The sequence below is a fragment of the Gorilla gorilla genome, chromosome 2 (genome assembly GCF_029281585.2).
Source record: "Gorilla gorilla gorilla isolate KB3781 chromosome 2, NHGRI_mGorGor1-v2.1_pri, whole genome shotgun sequence".
Taxonomy (NCBI): Eukaryota; Metazoa; Chordata; class Mammalia; order Primates; family Hominidae; genus Gorilla; species Gorilla gorilla.
In genome coordinates, this window is record NC_086017.1 from 24,567,160 (window position 1) to 24,589,587 (window position 22,428).

Genomic DNA, 22,428 nt, shown 5'->3' on the forward strand with positions numbered 1-22,428 from the left:
GCTACTGAGCAGGGCTATGAGGGATGGCAGGGGAGTAAGCTAAAAATGCTACAATGCTCTCTTACCAAAATTTAGCTGCATCTTTCTTAATTAAGCATTCCTCTTGTTGTTGCAAGTTTTTTCATTAGATTCCAGAACCTTGGATAAAGTTGTTTCTGACAGTGTTTGCCAGCTTCATTGTTGATCTAGTCAACGGATGTGGTTTTTGAGTTCCAAAATTAGAGTAACCACCATTTTTGGTGGCTTCACTCCCCTCTTTTTATGAGTTTATTTTTAAATCTTTATTTTTATGTATTTTAGAGACAGGGTCTTGCTCTGTCTGCCAGGCTGGAGTGCAGTGGTGTGATCATGGCTCACTATAACCTCGAACTCCTGGGGTCCAGCATTCCTCCCAGCTCAGCCTCCCAAGAAACTGGGACCACAGGCATGTGCCACCATGGCTGGCTAATTTTTTAATTTTTAGTAGAGATGATGTCTTGCTATGTTGTCCAGCCTTGTCTGGAACTCCTGGCCTCAAGTGATCCTCCTGCCTCAGCCTCCCAAAGTGCTGAGATTACAGGTGTGAGCCACCATGCCCAGCCCTCCCTCCTTTATAATTTTTAAAACCTATATTCTTTTCTGTGAATTATTTGTTCACTACCTTTGTCCATATTTTATTGGGTTATTAACTTTTTCTAATTGATTTGTAGTATTTTACCTAGTGGAGACATTGGCCACTGTTCTATGGCAGGAGTTTCAAATATGTTTCTCGGTTTGTCATTTGTCTTTCATCTTTGGTTATGATAGTTTTGGTTTTTTGTGTATGTGTATTTTTTTTGCCACAGAGGGATTTTGGAGGCTTTTTTCTTTCATGTAGTTGACTTTATCAATCTTTTTCTATTATGACTTCTGGATTTTTTAGTCATAATTGTAAAAAGCCTTCCCTGCTCCAAAATTATAGAATAATTTCCCCATATTTTCTAGTAGAAACGTTATGGCTTAATTGCCCCACATTTAAACCTTTGATTATTTTGAACTTATCCCTGGGTAAGTTATAATTAATAGATCCAGCCTCCCCCACCCCCTGCTCTGCCCCAGATATGCAGGTTCTTGAATAAGAGATATTCTTAACAAGTTTGTTCAGCAAGTACTTATCAGTATTAATAGCCCCTGAGAAATAATGCTCATCTTGCATTGCTCTTGTTTCAGGTTGTCCTGGTTTCTAATCCTAGCCCTTGCCACTTAATTACCTTATGAACTTGGGCACCCATTCACCTCGTGGGAACCTTCTGTTTTCTAATCTGTAGATGGCAATAAGAGTTTCTGGGCTGGGCGCGGCGGCTCACGCCTGTAATCCCAGCACTTTGGGAGGCCGAGGCGGGCAGATCATAAGGTCAGGAGATCGAGACTATCCTGGCTAACACGGTGAAACCCCGTCTCTACTAAAAATACAAAAAATTAGCCAGGCGTGGTGGTGGGCGCCTGTAGTCCCAGCTACTCAGGAGGCTGAGGCAGGAGAATGGCGTGAACCCGGGAGGCGGAGCTTACAGTGAGCCGAGATTGCGCCACTGCACTCCAGCCTGGGTGACAGAGTGAGACTCCGTCTCAAAAAAAAAAAAAAAAAAAGAAAAAGAAAAAAGAGTTTCTGTCCTGCCTGTTGCACAGAGTTGTTATAAAATTAACCAAGACAATGTCTATTCCAAGACTGTGATGCTGTAAAATGCTAAACATGCTACTGCCTTTCATCATGTTTAGCATTTTACAGTATCCACAGTCTTGGAATAGACATCGATAAAGGTAGAATCATAGCAGCACTTTCTATTTGGATGGCACTTATTCCCGTGTAAATACCACAACCCTCACAACAACCCGGTACAGTGTTTGGCACATAGTAGGGGCCCAACAAATATTGGTTTGAATATTTATTGAATCTCTGTTGAATCTTTACTATTTTTCAAATGCTACTGTTTTATTCCACTGAACAAAACACACCAAATTCATGAACTCATGGAACTTGCATTCTAGTAGGACAGAGAAGTGCAATAATAAAATTTAAAAGTAAAAGATATGTTAGATAGCAAGCAATGCTAAGAAGAAAAATAAAACAGGGAAGGGAAAGAGTGTTGGAAGAAGAGGGATGAAATAGGGCACTCAGAAAATCTCATTAAGAAGGTAACATTTGGACAGAGCCTTGTGAGAGTGACATAATGGCTCTATGGAGGAACAGCAAAGGCCACTATCCTCCAACACTAAAGGACAAGTGGAGGCCAGTGTGGCCGAAGTGCAGTGAGCAAAGGCAGGAATGCTGGAGAGTAAGAGATGTAAGGAGGACGAAATGCAGGGGGCAGATTCTTGCAGCCTTGAAGCACAGGGCAGGGACTTTGGCTTTTATTCTGTAAAAGGTAGAAAGCCACTGGAGGGTTTCGAAGAGAGTAGTGACATGACATGAGCTAGGCTTTAACAGGATCCCTTGGTCTGAGAACAGACTGACGACAGGCCAGGGAAGAAAACACAGGACCCATTAGGAGGCATTTGCAGGCAGCCAGGCAAGAATGAAGGAGACTTGGACCACATCCGTGGGGGTGGAGGGGAGGAAAAGTGGTCAGATTGTGGGTCTGTCTTGAGTGTAGAGAGGACAAGCTTGCTGACAAGATTAGATGGGATGTGTTTGGTGTGAGAGAAGGGAGTTAAGGATGACACTAAAGCATTTTTTGACCCAATGGATGGGTGAAGGAGTAACTTGTTACTCTCATTTTGCACCGTGGAAAGAGGCCCAGAGAGGTTAGGGGACCTGTTCAAGGTGGTGCAGCACATTGGCAGCAGGGCCCAGACTAAAATCTGCCTGCAGCAGGGCCTTTGACCAGCAGGAGCCAGGGGGCTCTGGAAACCACAGACCTTCACCACCTTCTGAGGGTCCCTGTGCACTGTGCTCCTCATTGCAGAGGGAAGGCCCGTGAGGGGCGCAGCTCCACCAGGTGGGCGGCCTTGCCCTCAGACTGCCCGCTGGTGCTGCGGAAGCTCATGCTCAAGGAAGACGCCCGTGCTGGCTGCAAGTGCCTGGTGAAGGCGCCCCTGGTCTCTGACGTGGAGCTGGAGCGCTTCCTGTTGGCACCCCGAGACCCCAGCCAAATGCTGGTGTTTGGGATCATCTCAAGCCAGAACTACACCAGCACTGGGCAGCTCCAGTGGCTGCTGAACACTCTCTACAACCACCAGCAGCGGGGCCGTGGCTCACCCTGCATCCAGGTTGGTCTGGGCCCAGTGAGGAGGCCCTGGAGGCCAGGGGCAGGGGTGGTGGGGCAGTCCGAGAAGACCGCCACAGTGCTAGGACTGGCTGAGCACCTGCCTGAGGGGCCACCCTCCTTCAGCTCCTTTCTCCTTGGAGCCTTTGTGTGTACTCTCCCGTCTGCAGTGTCCTCCCTGCCCCTGCTTCTCTCCTTCCCACTCATCCTCTAGTTCTAAGGTGAATGTCACCACATAAGGGCCAGGCCCTCTTCTGACCCTTGAGACAAAATCAGGGTACTGTCCTTTCCTTCCAGTTTGTGACTGTTTGTTGGTGTGAATATTTAGAGCACGGGCAGTGCTCACCACTGAATCCTCAGGGCTCTGAAAATACTTGTAGACTGTCAGAAGTACCCACTGTGTGCTGGGCATGGACCGGGCCCTGGGCACCCAGCATGACTCAGATGCAAACCGGGCCCTAGAGGAGCTCCCAGTGTGGCAGCAACTCCAGCACCGCCAATGAGGCCGTGAGAGGACAGCTCTGGGCACACAAGAGCCTGGGAACATGTGCCTGCTGCCATCTGGGGGTCCGGAGGGCCATCCAGGTTAAATGGGGTTTTGGCAGGTGATTAATGTCCCTAGAAGAGGCAGTGATCTGTGCGAAGGGGGACAGGAGAGAAGCACTGCTCAAGGTCCCAGCTGGTTATGGCTGAAGTCTGCAGGGAGTCTTCAGGCCCATGGAACGCACTCCTGCCTACTCATCGCTGCAGTAGAGTCGTTCCCACCTATCAGGCTTATGTAATCCTCCAAGCATGCAGTCATTCCCAGCAACATTGGCACAGTTTGAAGGCTGGCCCCAACCCCAGACCAACTGGAGCAAAGGATGGCACATGAGCACATGAGCTGGGTGTCCACATGGTGACTTCCTTCAAGCCCTCTTTGCCCTCCTGTCTCCTAGAATCCGCTGTCTTTGCCCATTTCCCAATTGCTGCTGCAGAGTTCTGGGTTTTCATGTACACCAGGGGTAGGGGTTCTGCATGGACACCCTCCTCCCAGAAGTGGCCCCTCCCTGACTCTGGCACGTCCACCCTCGGGTCTGTGCTCCAGACCTTCTGAGCAGACACCAGTAGCCCTTTGACCATCTCAGTCCAAGAGTGTAGACTCAGCCACAAGCCTTTTCACTTGTCCCATACAGCAAAGCCATGTTTGTTTTCCAGAGCCAACCTCCAATTTAGTTCAATCCAGTGAGCATGTATTGAGTTCCTTCTGTGTGTCCGTCCATGTAGAGACAGATAAAATCCCTGCCCACGGGGGAACTTAGAGTTGATTTTAGTTTATCATGGGGCTAGTCGTTGTTCGCTAACAGTTGTCCCTAAGCAATTGGAGTGCTCAGGTGGCCAAGCCCAGCCACGAACAGTGTGAGTGAGGACAGGGCGTGGCCTGAGGCAGTTGAAGTTCATAAAGGAGTGGGCAGCAGGCCTGGAGGACAGACTTGGAAGCAGGTGTCAGATTAGGGTGTCTTTGGTGAATGCAGAAATGTTCCCAGAGTTTCTCTTTCCCTGACAGCTAGAACACTGGGTGTGGTTCTGAGTTTCATATTGTAGACTGAAAGGATAGCTAGAGGCACCTGGAAATAAGGCAGATAAAATGGCAAGACAGCACATTGGCTGTATTAATAGATCTGAGGCATCCAGAAAGAAGGAGGCGAGAGAGGCCAGCTTTCCTCTGAATTGCCCAGACCCTACCTTGAGGTGTGGGTTCAGTTCAGGTCCTCTCCCTGGATATAGTGACTGGGAGGGTCCTGAGGGGCTTGCCAGGAGTGGGTAGGGAGTGGGGGAATTCTTTATGCTGTGTAAAGTAGACTCAAAAGCCTGGAAACGGGTCCACCTAAGAACATAGTTCCCTTCTTCAAACCTCTGCAGTGCTACCCCCAGGGCAAGGGAGCAGTCACATTCTGTGGACCCCAGAGAGCCAGGCTAGTGGGAGTCACATGTGGGGCAGCCATCTCAGAAGTGGCCTTCTCCCCTAGCGGGCTCTAATCAGATCTAGGGACATCCTCAAGGTACAGTCATGGGAGGTGTGCATGCAGGCCCAAGGGCCCCTGGAGCAGGAGGAGTTGGGGAGAGGGAGTTGTACAGGGCTCCAGGACTCAGGGGGAACCAGGCCTAGCCAAGAATATGGCAATCCGGGTACATCTTATTGGCATGGGGGTGACCAGTTCTCGTATTTCTCTCCTGGTAGTGCCGGTATGACTCCTACCGCCTGCTGCAGTATGACCTGGACAGCCCCCTGCAGGAGGACCCTCCCCTGATGGTGAAGAAGAACTCTGTGGTGCAGGGGATGATTCTGGTGAGCCAGCAGGGACTTGCTATCCACTGCCTGCCACCCCAGCCACAGCCACCTCTGCCCCTGCAGAATCACACATGTGGGAGGAGGAGGAGAGAGGAGAAGAAGGGAGGGGCTGCGGAATTATCTCCCCACCCTGGCTGAGGCCCAGAGAGCAGGAAGACTGACCAAGAGTCACCCAGCACACAGAGCTGGGGCTGAAGCCCAGGACCCTATGTGTCCCCCATCCCAGGAGACTGAAGGGACAGGTGACATTCAACCTAGCAAATCAAATTCCCTTCATCTGTTTGTTTTTAAATGGCTTTATCCTAAAAACAGTGTACTGTAAATACTTACACATGTTCATTATGAAAAGCTTAGAAAATATAATTTAGAAAATAATGACATCATCAGATCACTCAGAGAGTCTCATTTGCTCATCCCACAGATATGTACCTGGCACCTGCAAGGGCCACCACATGCTAACATTTTGGTGTCTGACCTTTGCAGTCCTTTTCTGCATATATTCTTTGCAATTCTTCTTTTTAAATTAAAATACCATGAGCATTTCCCCATGTCCTTATATAGTTTGTAACACCTGATTTTTAACTACTGTGTAAGAGTCTGTCTTCTTTTTTTTTTTTTTGAGACAGAGTCTCACTCTCTCATCCAGGCTGGAGTGCAGTGGTGTAATCTCGGCTCACTGCAACCTCTGCCTCCCGGATTCAAGTGATTATCCTGCCTCAGCCTCCCAAGTAGCTGGGACTACAGGTTCCCGCCATCATGCCCGGCTAATTTTTGTATTTTTAGTAGGATTGGGGTTTCATCATACTGGCCAGGCTGGTCTCGAACTCCTGACCTTGTGATCCGCCCACCTTGACCTCCCAAAGTGGAGAGTCTGTCATTTTATCTATTTGTGCTGTTTTTGTTGACATTTAAGTTATTTGTATTTTTTTGCCATAACAAATAATGCTGTCATGAATATTTTGCACAGAAATATTTGGATAGGTGTCTACTTGTTGGGGACTGACCTATGGGGGTGGGAGCCCTGCCCTCAAGGGGTTCCCATTCCATGGGATGAGCTGAAACATACACACACAGCAGGGGAACACCTTTCTGGCCCCAGGGCTCTGTGGGGTTGTATGTGAAGTGCATTTGAGCTGGGTGGCCAAGCAGGCAGAAGGGAAGGAGTGCTGCCCTCCCCAAGTTGCCCAGGGAGGTATGGCTGAGCCAAACCCCTGACCAGGCCCCCAGATCATAGGGCAACCCCACCGTCCCAGCCTGGGCAGGGGCTGGACTCAGCCATACCTCCCTGGGCAACTCAGGGAGGGCAGCACTCCTTCCCCAGCCACCCCAGGCCTGCCTCACGGCGTAAGCTCTGAGAGCCTGTGGCGCTGTCCTAGTGAAATTCCAAACTTGCCTGTCTTATCTATCGGTGGACACTGCTGTGCTGATATGCTGAGGATCTCTCCTCATTTCCTTCCTGTCAACAGATGTTTGCCGGGGGGAAGCTCATTTTTGGGGGCCGTGTTTTGAATGGATATGGCCTCAGCAAGCAGAATCTGCTGAAACAGATCTTCCGGTCTCAACAGGATTGCAAGATGGGCTACTTCCTGCCGGATGACTACAAATTCAGGTAAAACAGGAAACACGCAGGATGAGGGATGGGCCTGGGGAGGTATGGAGGGCAGAAAGGAGACTTGGGCTGTGAAAGGGGAACTGAGGGGAGCAGGCGGGGCTGAAGGGATGGAGTGGGGAGGGGGGCTGGAGCTGGGAAGCCTCCACCTGTGGCACACACATGGCAAAAACTGCGGCAGGAGGACTTTGCAGGTGGGCAGGGGAGGGATGGGAGCAGGTGCAGAGTGGGAGGGGGGGTGTGAGCAAGGCCATGTTGTGGGTTTCTTTGGGACACAAGTTTGGAAAAAGAGCCCCCTTGGGGAAAGAGGGACATGGGAATGCTTGCACAGTCCCTGTTTCTGTTGGAATAATCTAGACAGGTTTGGTGGGCAGCTCTGTCTATACCCCCTCTCTGTCCCACCACACCCTACCACCACCTCATGTGCAAACTGGGCCCTGCTTCTGCTTTGTTTTTTTGTTTGTTTGTTTTGAGAGAGGGTCTCACTCTGTTGGCCAGGCTGGAGTACAGTGACGCGATCATAGCTCACTGCATCCTTGAATGGCTGGGCTCAAGTGATCCCCCTGCCTCAGCCTCCCCACACAGACAAAGGCCATTCATGAAGTGATCCCAGGCCCCTGTAGCAGGAAATGCTGGCTTAAGTCTGCCTCTGGGCTTCTGGGCTTGGGCTTTTCAACCGGGTGATGCCAACTTGTTGAGCACCTCCTGGGCCCAGCTCTCGTGAGATGATCTTCTTGAGTGGAGAGACCTAGCTTTGAGTGGCTCAAGAAGAATACATCCTAGTCCAGGAAGGAGCCTGCGCTGCATGAAGCGCCTGAAGGCTGCTTTAGGGGAACATGAGCAGATTTGAGAATGCCTGGGCAGCACGGTGCAGTGAGACACTTGCAGGATGAGGTTGGAGCCCCTGCTCCATTCTAATGGCTGGGTGACTGTGGTGAATCAGTTTACCTCCCTAATCCTCTGTTTCCTCACCTTCAAAATGAGGAAATAATGCCCACCTTGAGAGGCTGTGAGGATCTCATGAAAGTGTGTTTGTTAAAGAGCTTTGTGAACTGTGAAGCAAATGATGGGGCATGTGGAAAGTGTTATTTATACGCAGACCTGGGGTATGCAGCCTTAAGTCCTGTGACTGCACCCCCACAGCACCGAGTCTGGGCACCCCCTACTCCCACACAGGACCCTCAGTTTTCTAGGAGTCCTTATGCCCTTCTCACTGTAGTAAGCTGAGTCTGGGCCTTGTCCGAGTGGGGCAACCCACTTCTGGAGGAACTGAGGAGGTCATGCCAAGTGACCCCCACAACTCAGAGCACTCAGCGGGGAAGGGAGGCCCAGGAGGAGCCTGTGGATGGTAAGGAGGAGCAGATGCTGAAAGGTGCAGACAGAAAAGTCACTGAGACCCCACTGCCTGAGACTTCAAGAGGGAGAGGGCTTGGTGGTCCTTGAAGACCAGTCACCAACAATCCCAGGGAGAAAGACAGACGCACCAAGGGCAGGACAGGACAGGGGGACGCTGTTGGGAAGGGCGCAGGCTGAAGATGAGCTGAGGCTGCAGGAAGATGCCAAAGAGGACCAGCAAGGGCATTTTCAGAAACATTCAGAACAAGGCTAGCCTGCTATGGTGCATGGGGAGTGAATGTCTTAGCCTGTTGAACATTTATTTCCCACTGTCTGGAGGCTGGTAAGTCCAAGACCAAGGCACCAATGGATTTGGTGTCTGGCAAGGGCTACTTCCTGGTTCATAGATGGCGCCTTCTTGCTGTGTCTTTGCATGGCAGAAAGGACGAGGGTCTCTCTGGGGCCTGTTGTATAAGGGCACCAATCCCATTCATGAGGGTCCCACCCTCATGACTGCCTTACCTCCCAAAAGCTCTGCCTCCCAACACCATCACCTTAGGGATGAGGATTTCAGCATATCAATTTGGGGGGACATAGACGTTCAGACATCACAGTGGAGGATGCCAGAAAGTAGTTACAAAGAGACATAGCTCTTATTTGGCTCTAGATGTCCTCAAAAGGAAGATGCTCTTTAGTAGGAAATGACAGTTTAAGGAGTCCAGCCACCTTTCATAGCTGCGTGACCTGTGTAAAACACTCACCCTCTCTGTGCACCAGCTTCTTTGTAGAGTGAGACTCACTGTATTGGGTTATGGGGATTAGAGGAGTCAGCACATGGGAAGTGCTGGCACGTAGCTCACATTTACTGAGATTACTGCCTACCCTTGTTAGTGATATTATTATCATTAAAATGAGCTCTGGTCTCCTAATTTGTTATATTCAAGGATTCTGAAAGAACTTAGTGGTATGTTTACAACAGTCTTCAACAATTGTTCTGGAATGGTGAGGAAAGAATCAGAAAACTAGACACACACACATACACACAAACCAGATACACACATATACAAACTATATGCATACATACAAACTATAAACACACGTAAACTAGACACACATGTACACACGTTAGATTCCTGCACATACTAGATGCACAAACACACACAAACTAGACACACAGAAGTATACACAAACTAGACACACATACACATGCATACACTATACACACATATACACAAACCAGACACACACAAACTAGATAGAAACATACACACATACATACAAACTACAAACATGCACACAAGATGGTCTAGGTTCTTGAAAATGGAAAGAGGCAGATTCGTGAAACTATTAACCAGTAGGACTCCTTCTAATCCTAGAATAGCCAAGTGGGTTGATGGTTTAAGAGCACTTAGGCGAAAAAAGGAAATGGAATCTTTAATTGAAAGCACTGCCATAGCAGTTGTTCCTATAATCCGTATCTGTGAAACAAACCACCCAAGCTTTGTAGGATAAAACAACACAATCGTTGTTTATTATTATTATTCTCTGTCATGGTCCTGGTGCCAGCTGCGCTCAGCTAAGTGGTTCTTGTTTGGCAGGAGTGAGAAGGTCTGTCATACAGTTACAGTCAGAAGTTGTCTGGGGCTAAGTCATCTCCAAGGTTTGCGCACTCCCATGCCTGGTGGTCAGTGTGGGCTGTCAGCCAGACCACTCAAATGTAGCCTCTCCAAGTGGCCTGGGCTTCCTGACAACATGGTGGCTGGGTTCCAAGAGGGAGCTTCCCAGGAAAGGGCCAGCAAGAAGCTGTCTTGCCTTTCATGCCTTAGCCTCATAAGTCATGCAGCATCACACATTCCATTGCACTGAAGTCCCTAGGGCCAGCCCATATTCAAGTTCGGGGGGAATTAGACACCACCTCTTGATGGGGAAACAGTGTTGAAGAATTTGTGGACATGTTTGAAAAGTACTCCATCCACCCCAGTTCCTCTTCCAGCAGGGTGACTGGTTAGTAGTACAAGACGTGCTGTTGGCTGGCCGCATCACCTGGATTCCAGAAGATACTGGGTGAAATCTCACAATGTCCTCATGGACAAGGTGGATGCATGTGGTTCAGATGGTAGCTTCTGCAGCCACACCCCAGTGAGTGAGGTTCAGCAGCAGCCTAAAGGGCAGACCTCTGTGATTGGCCGGTCCATTTATTTTCTAAATATGCAACCAGGATGAATACATAGAAGGCTTGCTGATCAGTTGTGCCCTTGAGGGAAAAGAGATGGCTGAATCAAGGTCTCAGCAGGCTTAGTTGCTATGGGATGGTTTGGGGGAAAGAATAAATGTTCACCTTTAGATTTGGAAGGCTGATGGTCAGAGGCCATGGAAGGGGTAGCGTGAGGGACCATTATGCTGGAAACAGTCTCTGAAATCAGAAGAATCCATGCCTAGAGCGAGGGAGTCTGCAGTGCCAGGAGCTGACATTGTTTTCTATGTCCTCCGTTTACTGAGGGATGTTGCCCAACAGCTTTGCATCTAGAGTGCTAGGAAAGGGAGGCCCTCACTGTTGCTTGGTGGGAATCATGTCTTCCTTACCCAGAGTAGACTTGGCTTTGCACAAGTGTTGGGGGGGGAGTCCAGGAAATCCTTCTGTGGAGGTGAGGAGGTGGAGAGAAAAGCAATAGGTGAGCAGAGCAGGTGCAGGGAAGCTGGGCTGGAAGCCAGGTCCAGTCAGGTTGGGGTGGTCACCAGGCTGGAGGCACTTCAGCCTTCTCTTTCCTCAGAGGAGCTGGCCACAGAAAGAGTTCTCAATGTGGGCCTGGCATCTGTGAAGCCGCCATGGAGAGGCAAGGGCCAGGAGCAGGAAGAGGAACCCACAAAGGACCCGGGCCGTAGGTGCTGGGGAAGAAAGGGTCCCCACGGGGGCCTCATGAGCTCCAGCAGGGGCTGGGGCAAGCTGTCACCTGGCAGGTAGATTGCCTTCTGACAAACAGAGCAGAAGGGTGAGGGCCTGCCAGGCCAAAAACAACTGGGGGAGTCTACAGGGCCTCTGGGAGTGGCGGGCCCAGTGGGCTGCACCAAGATGAGGCCACAGAAGGCTCCAAGCTTGGGAAACAGCAGCCCAGCTCGGGGCCAGGACTGATCAGAGACCAGAGCTGTGTGAGGCTTGGAGCCTCCCTGTCCCCCACTCAGACTGTGCCTTTTCTCCTTTCTTATGTGGCAGATAGTGATCCCCTCCCCAGGGCAGCCCTGTGCGGGGCGCTGGGTCACATCTGGCTCAGCCCCTGTCCTTGCCAGACTCTTCCCAACTGGGCACCAGCACAATAGGGACCGGAGAGGCCAAGGGCTCATCCTCACTCCCGAAAGCTTCCAGGCCCCCAGATGGAGGGGACTAAGGGAGCTCTGATACCTGGTAGGGCTCAGGAGGCTGGAGCTGCCAGGAAAGCTTTCAAGCAGCCAGCAGTAGCCAGGCTGGGAAAAACAGCCCAGAACACATGCAGAGCTCATGAGTCTGCACCATGTCCACCTGCACACAATAGTCACTGCTATCCCCCTGCCTCCCTCATCACCCTCAGGGGCAGCCGGCGAGGGGGAGGGGGGGTCACACACTAGTTACTATTTGCAGGCCCATATCTGTGCCAGTGAGCAGAGGTGCTGCCCCGCTGCACTCATACAGCAGTGGGGACGAGGTACACAAGAGACCAGGACTGGATTTGTGACAGTGGTGACAGGGGCGTGAAGGGCCCACCAGGCAGGGAGGGCAGTTGGCCCTCTTAGCTCAGCCTGCCAGCACCCAGGATGCAGAGAGTGGGTAGGTGAAGAGGTGGGGCGCCAGGGTAGCTGGAGGCCAAGTGCAGGCAGCCTGACCCCCAGCCAGGGCGGCTGTCCCCTTCCTGAGTGTGGCCAGAGCTGTGGGAGGCTTTGATGAGCGTGGCCGGGCAGCTTTGTCAGGACGACGGCTCCGACTCACTGTGGAAGATGTCTTGGAGCACGGGAGACCAGCGAGGGCCGGGAGCCTCTGCTTTGTCCCTCCATTGTCACATCCTCCTGCTGGGACCTCTCGGAAAGGCCGGTCTCCATCTACCTAGGACTGGAGCTAACTGGCCAACTGTCTGCCTCGCCTGCTAGCCTGTTAGGTCCCCAGGATGGGAATGTGCCAGACCTGGTGTCCTGGAGCCCTCACAAGTGTCTGGGGTGGAGGCGCCTGGCAGTGCCCCTTTGTGGTGCTGCCCATGGGCCTGGCATGGGGTGGTGGGGAGAGGAGAGTGAAGCCTTGGGCTCCAACCCCAGCTGCTAGGCAATGTGGGAGTCTGGTGGGTGAGCTTCCTGCAGAAAAGATGACCCCGGGCCCTGAGCGCCCATATTAGAGAAGGGAAAGTGGAGGCCCAGCCAGGGTAGGGAGGTGCCCTGGAGGGACAGTGTGCCCAGGCAATGCCACAAACCTGGCCTTGCCCTTGCTGGGCCTCAGTCCCCTCCTTGTGGGATGGGGGCGTAGTTCTTTCTGGACCATTCTCAGAGGAGTGAGTTGAGAGGATCAGAAGCTGTCAGAGATGACTGCACCTGTGATGACAAAGTGTTCCTTAAACTGTCAGTGTGCCCTGTGAACTGCAAAGCCCTGTGTAAACGTCAATGCACCCAGTAAGCCACAGAGTACTTTGCAAACTGTCATGAATTCTGTAGAAGACAAAATCCTTTGTAAATTGCCACATGTCCCCAAAATCACAAAGGGCTTTGGGAGCAGCAATGTGCCCTGTAAACCAGACAGCATCTTCTACACTGCTGTGCGCCCTCACAGGCCTGCTCTCCAGAACAGCAGAGCACTCCGTAAGCTACTGTGAGCCCCGTAAAGTGCTCTCTAAACTGTAATGAGCCTCCTACCCTTCAAAGCACTTTGTAAACCATAAGACACTCTAGAAGGGACAAAGCACGGTATAAACCATCAAGGGCTCTGTGAAACGCAGACCACACTACCAACTGGAATGAGACCTGATAAAGACAGAGTGCTACAGAAACACCAATGTGAGCCTCAAGAGGCTTTGTATCCTGTAACATGCTATCCAGATGGGAGGGGAAGCTCTTTACAGCTGCGCCACTTGGTAGCACCCCTGCCCCTTGCCCACCTCAGAAGAGGCAGGAAGAGACTAGGTGGAGGCAGGAGGGGTAGGCAGGGGAGTGGGGAGGGCACAGGGTGAGGTGACTGGGTCTCTAGTTGGATCAGCAGTGCAGGGGGCCCACACCCTCATCCGCTGCATACACTAAGGCCCCTCCAAGGATGGATCTGTGGAGAGCAGGCCCCGTGCTCAGCAAGGAGCCAGCCACCGCCAGGCCCTCCCTCTGTGATGCTGCTCTGAGGAACAGCAATCCACCCTTACCGGCTGCTCATGCCAGCAACCCCACACCCCACTCAGCCCAAGGAAGCCCCTTGAACAGGCAGGGGAAGGGCATGCAGACGTAGGCTTTCCTGACTTGATCCTACAGGCAATGGGGAGCTAATGAAGGTTCTTGAGCTGAGAGAGACTTGATCAGAGTTGGGCTGTAGACTCATGAACCTGGCAGGGACTGGGTTGGGGCTAAGCAGGGTATCATGAGCTTGTCACAGCAGCAGACAGTAACGATGGATGAGGATGGTGTTAAAACTACCTCTTTTCTGGACTGGGGCCTGAGGGGGCACTGAGTAGAGAGAAATTACCTTCCTGAAGTAGACCAGGGGCTCAGAAACAGTGGGCTAGCCGCAATACCATGGGGAGGTGGGCTCCACACCTGACGAGGGCCTGTTCTTGTGGATGCTTTTCCTTTTCACTGTGGTGAGTACAAAGGCTTTGAAATTCCTGGAGGGACTGGCCTGTTGCAAAGCCCCAGATGGTCTTTTTTGCTTATCCCTGACCAAGGATGGTCTCAGAATCAACCTCTAGATTAGTCTTCCAGAGAAGCACCTGGCCCACTGTCAGCAGGGACATGTGTTCCTGTCACCCCAGCAGGACAGCTGTGTGGCTCTGCTGGCCTAGTCGTTCATGGTCCTCTGACGTCCCCATCATTTGGTTCATTCATTCATTCACTCACTCATGCCTGGCTAAGAGCCAGACACAGGAGGTGCCAAGGCGCTGAGACCAAATCCTGCCGAGGCACTTGCAGGGCAGATTCATAGAGCTGTGAGCAGTGCACCATAATAAGCACAGAGGCAGAGGGGACGGTGGAGGAAATCTCACCTTCTGCTAGAGCTCAGAGGGCTTGGCAGAGGAGGGGACCTGGGAGGCTGGCCTTGAAGGATAAGAAGAAGGCCCAGCAAAGGGGGAGAGGGAAAAAGCACTCAGGAGGGGCTGGGGCAGGCAAGGGCTCAGTGCACCGCAGGAACCTGTGAGCAGGAGGGCTGTGGATTTAGGGGAGCCACCAAGACAGGCTGCTAGAAAAACATGCTGATAGTTTGGGCCAGATTCTGACAGACCCTGAAGCAGGCGTCATGCCGTGGGGGCTGGAGCTTACCCCTGCAAGCATCAGGGAACCACACACTGGCTTTAAGTGGGAGAGACAAGGCCAGATCAAGGAGGACCAGCCCTCTGGTGGGGCGCGGGGTAGGGGCACTGGATGGAAGAGGGTGAGGCTGGAGACAGGGAGAACAGGGAGGAGGCCAGTACCCAGGGTGGGGACATTTCCCAACTGCTGGGACGGAGGGGCTGGCTGTAAACTCAGGCCCTTCTATAGGTATTTAGTCCTAGAGCTGAGCTCAGGGAGGAGGTGCTCTGGGAATGAATGAAAGAAAGAATGAATGAAATGTCCAGGTGAGGGGGACCATGCTTCTTTCTGAGCCTTTTCCCCTGCACTCCTCAAGCACTCAACACCAAACAGAGTTGCTGGGACCTCCTCCACATCCACCCTGGGCTGGGGCTGTAGGGGGGCCCTGGAGGAGCCCATCAGCCTACGCTGCGCCTCCTGCCCCCCACCCCGCCCCCTGAGAATGGCAGGGACTGGACCATAGGCCCAGACACTTCCACAGTCCACCTCTTCTCAAAGGGCCTCAGGCAGGCCTCTAAGAGAGGCGTTTAAAGGGTCAGCTTAGTTTAGTGTGTGTGCTCCTTGTGAGGCCAGATTGGAGGTAAGGGGCTGCAAAGAGGTGTTAATTTGCCAAATGTAAACATTGTGCATACACCCAGATTCTGAGGCCCTGTCTCGGCATTTCTTGGTGTTTAGTTTTTCTAGGGCCCTTGAGATGATGGAGTAGGCTGTGTCTCCTCTTGTCTCTGAAAGGCCCTGGCCTTAAGAAAGTCACCTGTGATTCCCTTGCTTGATCTATACAAACAAAACAGATTTAACAGCCCGTAAACACTGTTTCTTGCTCTAGGCCTTGTAGGATGGCCCCTGCCTGGACAGTCCCTCCACACCCACTTCCTGTCCCCAGCCCAGACTTAGCCACATACTCCCAGAGCTACCTCAAGCCCCCTCCCCAAGCCATGCCCCTTTCTTCAGCACCAGATACTGCTACCCATGACCCCCACCAGGTTGTAAACTCCTCAGGGCCGGACGCATAGTAGAGGCTCAGTAAATATGACCGAGTGACTAGACAGTGCATACATCGGCCAGTCCTGTCTCTGCCATTGACTTACTATGTGCCCGTGAATAAGCCCACTCACCTCTCTGGACATCGGGGCCCTTGTCAGGAAAATGGGACAAATGTCCCAGAGTTGCCTGCTTCCCAGGCTGCTGTGAATCTCAGAAACATCCTGTAACTCAGAAACACTGACAATGAACGGCTGCAAAGCTGTGAGGTGTGGCACAAAGGTAAGGAATAGCCACACTCGTGTTTGCTGGAGCTGCTGTAACAAGGGGCTGTGGTCTGAAAGTGTGTCCCCCCAAAGTTCATGTGTTGAAATCCTCACCTCCAAGGCAATGGTTTAGGAGGCAGAGCCTTGGGGAGGTGATTCATGGGATGGAGCCCTCATGAATGGGATTAGTGCACTTATAAAAGGCCCCAGAAGGACCCTCGCCCCTTTCCCTGTGTGAAGTTATGAGAACACAGCCATCTATGACGCAGCAGGTCCTCACCAGGCACTGAATCTGCCGGTTCCTTGATGACGGGCTTCCCAGCCTCCAGAATGGAGAGGAACCTCTGTTGTTTCACAGCCACCCAGCCTATGGTATTTTGTAATAGCTGCTCGAACAGCCTAAGACACAAAGGTGACCCAAACTGAGTGGCTGAAACAACAGAAATTCATCCTCTCACAGTTCTGGATGCCAGAAGCTTGGACCAAGTTGTGAGCAGGGCCACGCTCTCCCAGAAGCTGCTAGGGAGGCTCAGTCCCAGGCCTTGCTCCGTGTTCCTGGTAGCTCCTTGGCCTATGGCCACAGAACTGCAATCCTCACATGGCATTCTCCCAAATTTCCCCTTTGTAGAGGAACACCAGTTATGTTGGATTGGACCCACCCTCCTCCAGTATGGCCTCATAACTAATGATGTCTGCAGTGACCCTATTTCCAAATAAGGCCACATTCTGGGGTCTTGGGGTTTAGGACTTCTACATATGTATTTGGGGGACATGTGTTCAGCCCACAATACTACACATGATGACACATTTCCTTTGCCCCCTGTCATCTCTCCTGTGGTCACTTACGGAGCCCTCCTGCCCCACCGCAGGCATTTGCTATGGTCAGTGTTGGGGGTGCGAGTGTAGCAGCATTTGGGTTAGGGCTAATCCAGCCCAAAATAGAAGCCAGGGAAGCCAACCTCCAGCATGTCACTGGGTCCCCAAGGAGGTCAGATTCTCCCTTCGCTGCCCTCAGGAGGAGAAGCACTTGTGTCCTTGTCTGTCCAGGCTCCCAGAACACTGATGGGACAGCGTGCAGTGCACCCTGGGCCCTGAGCACTGCCCCCGACCCTGCCTCCCCTGCAGTGTTCCCAACTCTGTCCTGAGCCTGGAGGATTCTGAATCAGTCAAGAAAGCTGAGTCAGAAGATATCCAAGGAAGCAGCTCCTCATTGGCCCTGGAAGACTATGTGGAGAAGGAGTTATCTCTGGAGGCTGAGAAGTAGGTGACCACATCAGCTGCCAGAATGGGCGTGGCTCACAGCAGGCCACCTCGGGGCTATTTGGCCTTGGGCAAGTCACTGCCCCCCAGGCGTGGCCTGGGTCATGTCCAACCATCCCTGACATCTAGCCCATGTAATCAACACAATATTGGGCGGGCATGCAGGCTGCCCTGGAGCTGCTCGCAGTGGTCTGGGTGGTAGAGATGGAGGCCTTTTGTAGACTTTGCAGCAAAACCCCACAGCCCAGACCCATTAGTCTGAGAAGGGTGGAGACTGCCCCGCTGTCTCCTTGCAAGAAACTCGCTGTACCTGTTAAAAGCCACTTACTTGCTGGTGCTGGTAACCATGAAATGAATCACACATTCGGCATGGCGTGGAAATCACATATTTCTCATGAAGATAGAAAAGCAAAATTAGGAGCATATAGAAAGGTCACAGGTGCCACCGGGGCCCTCTGGTTGGAACAGCACCCAACAGCCTCACCTGTGCAAGGGAGAGGGCCTTGCGTGTCCTGGCCCAACCGGGCCTGGGCTCTGGGCACTGTGAAGAACAGCCCTTCCGCCTCCCGGCCCTCTATTTTGATCTTTAGGACAAGAGAGCCTGAAGTGGAGCTACATCCTCTCAGCAGGGACAGCAAGGTAACCAGTTGGAAGAAGCAGACCTCCAAGAAGTAGCACCATCCTGGCGGCAGCCAAGTGAGCCAGGCCCTGGCCCGGGGTGCTAGGGCTTCTTGCCAGCCCAGCCCTGCCTCCCCGGTCTCCCACCCTGTCCTCCAAGCCTCTATAATAAACCAGCGGGCCTCCAGCATTGGGGTGAGGCTCTGGGGAAGGACAGACCCAGCTCATTCTGTCTTCTGTGAGGCTAGAGGCCCCCAACAGACTTGTCCCAGGTCAAGTCCTTGGAAACTCGGTTCCCCCAATGCAGAACTTCCTCTGCGGCCAGTTAAGTCAGCTGAGGCCCTCCCACACTCAAGGAAGGAAGCTACCTCCAAGAGGTAGCGCAAGGATAGGTGACCCAGTAACCCCCAGGATGCCCAGATGGGACTGAACTGGGCTCCTATACCCTTCCTGGGTGAGGGAGGCTCAGTCTATGGCGTAGGTGGGAAAGACAGCAAGAAGAGAACAGTGAAGAGGCAGAGAGAAAGGCCAAAGACAGGGAAGAAGAGACAAAGGGAGAAATGAGAGGAGGAGCAAGGAGAGAGAGGAAGAAAAAAGTGAGGGGGGAGGGGAGGGGGTAAGAAAGAAGATGGAGGAGGGAGAAGGAGAGAGGAAAAATAGGAGGAATAAACAAGGAGGGAGGGGGAGGGGAACAAGGAAGGAAGGAGGGGAGGGAGGAGGGGAACAAGTAAGGGAGGGGAGGGGAACAAGTAAGGAGTGGGGGAGGGGAGGGGAACAAGTCAGGAGGGAGGGGGCAGGAAGAAGCAAGTATGGAGTGAGGAGGGAGTTAAGAGGGTGATGGGGAAGAAATCACTGAGGGGGGATCTGAGGAAGATGAGAATGGTGCAGGCTGGGAGACTTAATGACAGAGTGCTCACCCCTAGGGACCCTTCAGTGATGCCCTGAAAGCCAGAGCCCTGTGGCCTCCTGGGGGCAGACATCCCCACTGAGCCCAGCCACAGTGCCATTTGGTGCATTTCGGGCTTCTTTCCTGAGCCACAGGCCTTAGAAATCCTTGCCAGCATCAAGGGGCCCAAGACAGTAGTCCCTCTGGGGTGCTAAGTTTCCCCATGTCCCTGAGGGTGCCTGTGAGGGACAGAGAAACCCCTGCTCTGGGCCCACGGCTCTGGGCTGTCTCGTCCTAACCCCTGCGCTAGGCCCATGACACTGGGCTGTCTTGTCTGGGTTCACCGGAGCCCTTTCCAGGAGCAGCTGAGGACTCCAGAAGGTCTACCTTTTTCTCCCAGCCCAGAGCAGAGCTCAGGCCTTGAGCTGCAGGCAGCATTTAGTGAGATGTTGCACTTAGAAATGCTTATGCTTCCTCTGTAATATAAGCTTTTTTAATCTGAATTTTTCAAGCTTTAATGTTTATCCTTTGTATCATTCAAAAATGTTTTTTGAATTATACACTTGTTCTTCTAGAAATGAATTTGAAATGACTTGCGATATTCGTAAGCTTGTATCTTTGATATTTAAGGACCTTGATGTTTATCACGGGTCCCAGGGGCTCTATCCACTCTCTCCTCCTCCCCTCCTGAGCACAAGGACAGACAAGGATTGGAAGGCAAGGGAAAGAAAGTTCCACCTCTGTCCTTGCAGGCAGGCACCTTCCAGCCCCCAAGGCAAGACCTTGGTAAAGGCTGGAATGGAGACCTCGGCTCAGGCAAGGGCCTGAAACAAAGCCTCTCCCCTGCCACTCTAGACCTGCCTTGTGGGCTGTGTGCTCAGGAGTGCTTGCGTGGGTATGCCAAGCAGTCTGCATATGCATGTCAACAGCCGCGTGCACTGTGCACACAGACCTGTCTCTGAAGAGCAGGTCCTGGCCCTGCCCACGGGGCTCACCACACTGAAAGGGGCAAAAATGAGCTGCTCGTGAGCGGGACGCCTCCCACTGGTGGAACAGGCCCAGCGAATGTCCAGGGCTGCAGAATCAAATGTACTTTAGGGAGGAGGGAGAAAAGGGGAAGCCCCTCTCCATGGAAACCCCAGGAGAGCAGGATAAGGCTTCGCCCCTCAAAGATGCCCCCAACAAACCAGGCACGATGGAAAGGTGCTCGATCAACTGAAGAACTGAGCCATAAACTGTTTTTGGACTCTTCAGGCTTCCTTCTGTTGTCGTTTTGGCTATAGGGAGGTCCAAGGCTTTCTAAGGAAACAGCTGTGGCCCGATGCACATGGATGCTCTAGGGCAAACACTGGCACATCTGCTGCTGCCTCACCCCCAGTCTTTGCAGGCAGCCCCTACCAACTACCTTCCCGTCTCTTCCATCCATGGAGTAGCTCTTTCCTCTAGCCAAGACTCAGTTTCTAGGAAGACTCCTCGGAGGAAGAGAGGGTGCAGCTAGAGCTAAAACCTACAGGGCGGGTTTTGTTAGGAGGCATTGCTGTGTGTGACCTGTGTCTGAGTAGGCGGCATCCCATTACTCACCTCCCAGGTTATCAGCCTGTCAGGGAGACATGGAATGGTCAGCAGCCCATGGCCTCTGGGAAATGGGAGCAGGGTCTCCCTTTATTACTGAGAATCCTTTCTTGTTCAGGCTGACCCAGTGGAAGGCCCAGGAGAGGGCAAGACTACCCATGAATAGACTCGGTGTCCAGGAAAACTAGGGCAAGGAGGAAACCCAGGAATCATGGTGTCTGACCCCTTGATCTGCAGGTGAACCCCAAAATTGGGGCTCAACTCATGAAAGTTTTTGGCTTTGCTTAGGAGGCAGCCCACAGTGAAAGAAAGCAAGTTTATTACGGCAACAGCTACAGCAAAATGGCTGCTCCATAGACAGAGCAGGGCTAGTTTATACCCACTCTTAATTATATGCTAAATAAGGGGTGGGTTATTTGTGAACTTTCTGGAAAAGGGGCGGGGAGTTCCAGGAACCATGTAAGGTAACTTCAGGGTGTTGCTATGGCATCATTCATAAACTATCGTGGCACTTGTGAGTGGCCTATGCAAATGTATTATAATTAGCATATAATGAGCAACAAGGGCAACTAGAGGTTGCTTTCACCACCATCATGGTCCTAGCTGGTTTGGGCCAGCTTTTTTGTTGTTCTTGTTACACTCTGCTTCCATCAGCAGGGCAGTGACCAAGGCTTGGAAAACAAGTCCTGCTGATCTCCCACCTCACCCTCACTTTATAAAAAAGGAGACTGAAGCCCAGAGGAAGGATGGCGGTACAGTCAGCACACGGCAGCAGCGGGCAAGGTCTCCTCCCACCCCTCCCTGTGGAGGTGCATCCAGGACCTAGAGGAGGGAAACAAGGGCGAGGCTTCTGTCTCCAGCAACACTGTGCACTAAATGGCCTGAAAACACCATCTTGTTAGAAAACGCTAGAAATACTGAATAACATAAATTAAATACCCCTTTAATTGCATGTGGGAACTCACAAGGTCATAGGAAAAATCTTCAGGGGCTAAAAAACAAGAGGACAGAGGGGAAACCAGGTGGTAAGCACTTGTCTCATCAACGTAAGTGACAAGGTGGTCTTTTCAAGGAATGGTGCTGGAACAACCAGACAGTTGTATGGGAAAAATTAAATCAGTCTTTACTTCATACCACTCACAATAATTAATTCAAAATGGATCATAGACCTGTACTTAAGAGCTAAAATGACAACAATTCTAGAGGAAAACATAAGGAAATATTTGTGATTTTAAAACAAAGATTTCCTAGGACAGTAAGAAAAAAATAAAAGAAAAATAAAATGGACTGGACTTCACCTTAAAAACTTCTCTTCTAAAAACACTTTTAAGAAAATATAACGGTGTACCACAAACTGGGAGAAAAATAAAAATTTCTGGAATAAAGGCCTCTTACAACTCAGGAAGAAAACCCTGTATTTTTTTTAAAGGACTAAATATTTGAACATACATTTTGCAAAAGTAGATATATAGATGGTTAAAAAAATTGACAAGATGTTCAATGTCATCAGTCTTTAAGGAAACGCAAATTAAAACCACAAATGAGATACTACTAGAAACCTATTAGAATGGCTAAAAAAATTTTTTTTGAACTGAAAATGCCAAGTACTGGAAAGTATGTGCAGCAGCTAGAACTCCCATACATTGCTGGTGGGAGTGCAAAATGGTAAAAGTACTTTGGAAGAGCATTTGATGGTTTCTTAGTCACACTTCTTATAAGAGCAGGGCGAAGGCCCAGGGTGAGGAGCAGGTGGCAGACCCATTCTGTGAGGAGTGGTTGGAGGGCTTGGGCTGGCTCAGCCTGCACCCAAAGCCTGAGAGAGGCTCAGTCACTGTCCCTCACCTCTGCAT

At 51.6% G+C, this 22,428-nt stretch overlaps 1 protein-coding gene across 1 annotated transcript in view; it reads left to right on the plus strand.

Moving 5' to 3' along the window:
- C2H3orf20 (chromosome 2 C3orf20 homolog) overlaps positions 1–18,338 on the plus strand; it is a 99,976-nt gene extending 81,638 nt beyond the window's left edge. Inside the window, exons 13-17 of the mRNA XM_055381075.2 lie at positions 2,922–3,225; positions 5,443–5,550; positions 7,020–7,162; positions 17,368–17,502; positions 18,093–18,338. Of these exons, the coding sequence (XP_055237050.2) occupies positions 2,922–3,225; positions 5,443–5,550; positions 7,020–7,162; positions 17,368–17,502; positions 18,093–18,177 (775 nt within the window). The 3' untranslated portion in view covers positions 18,178–18,338. The remainder of the gene's footprint in view (positions 1–2,921; positions 3,226–5,442; positions 5,551–7,019; positions 7,163–17,367; positions 17,503–18,092) is intronic.
- The last annotated feature ends 4,090 nt before the right edge of the window (positions 18,339–22,428 follow it).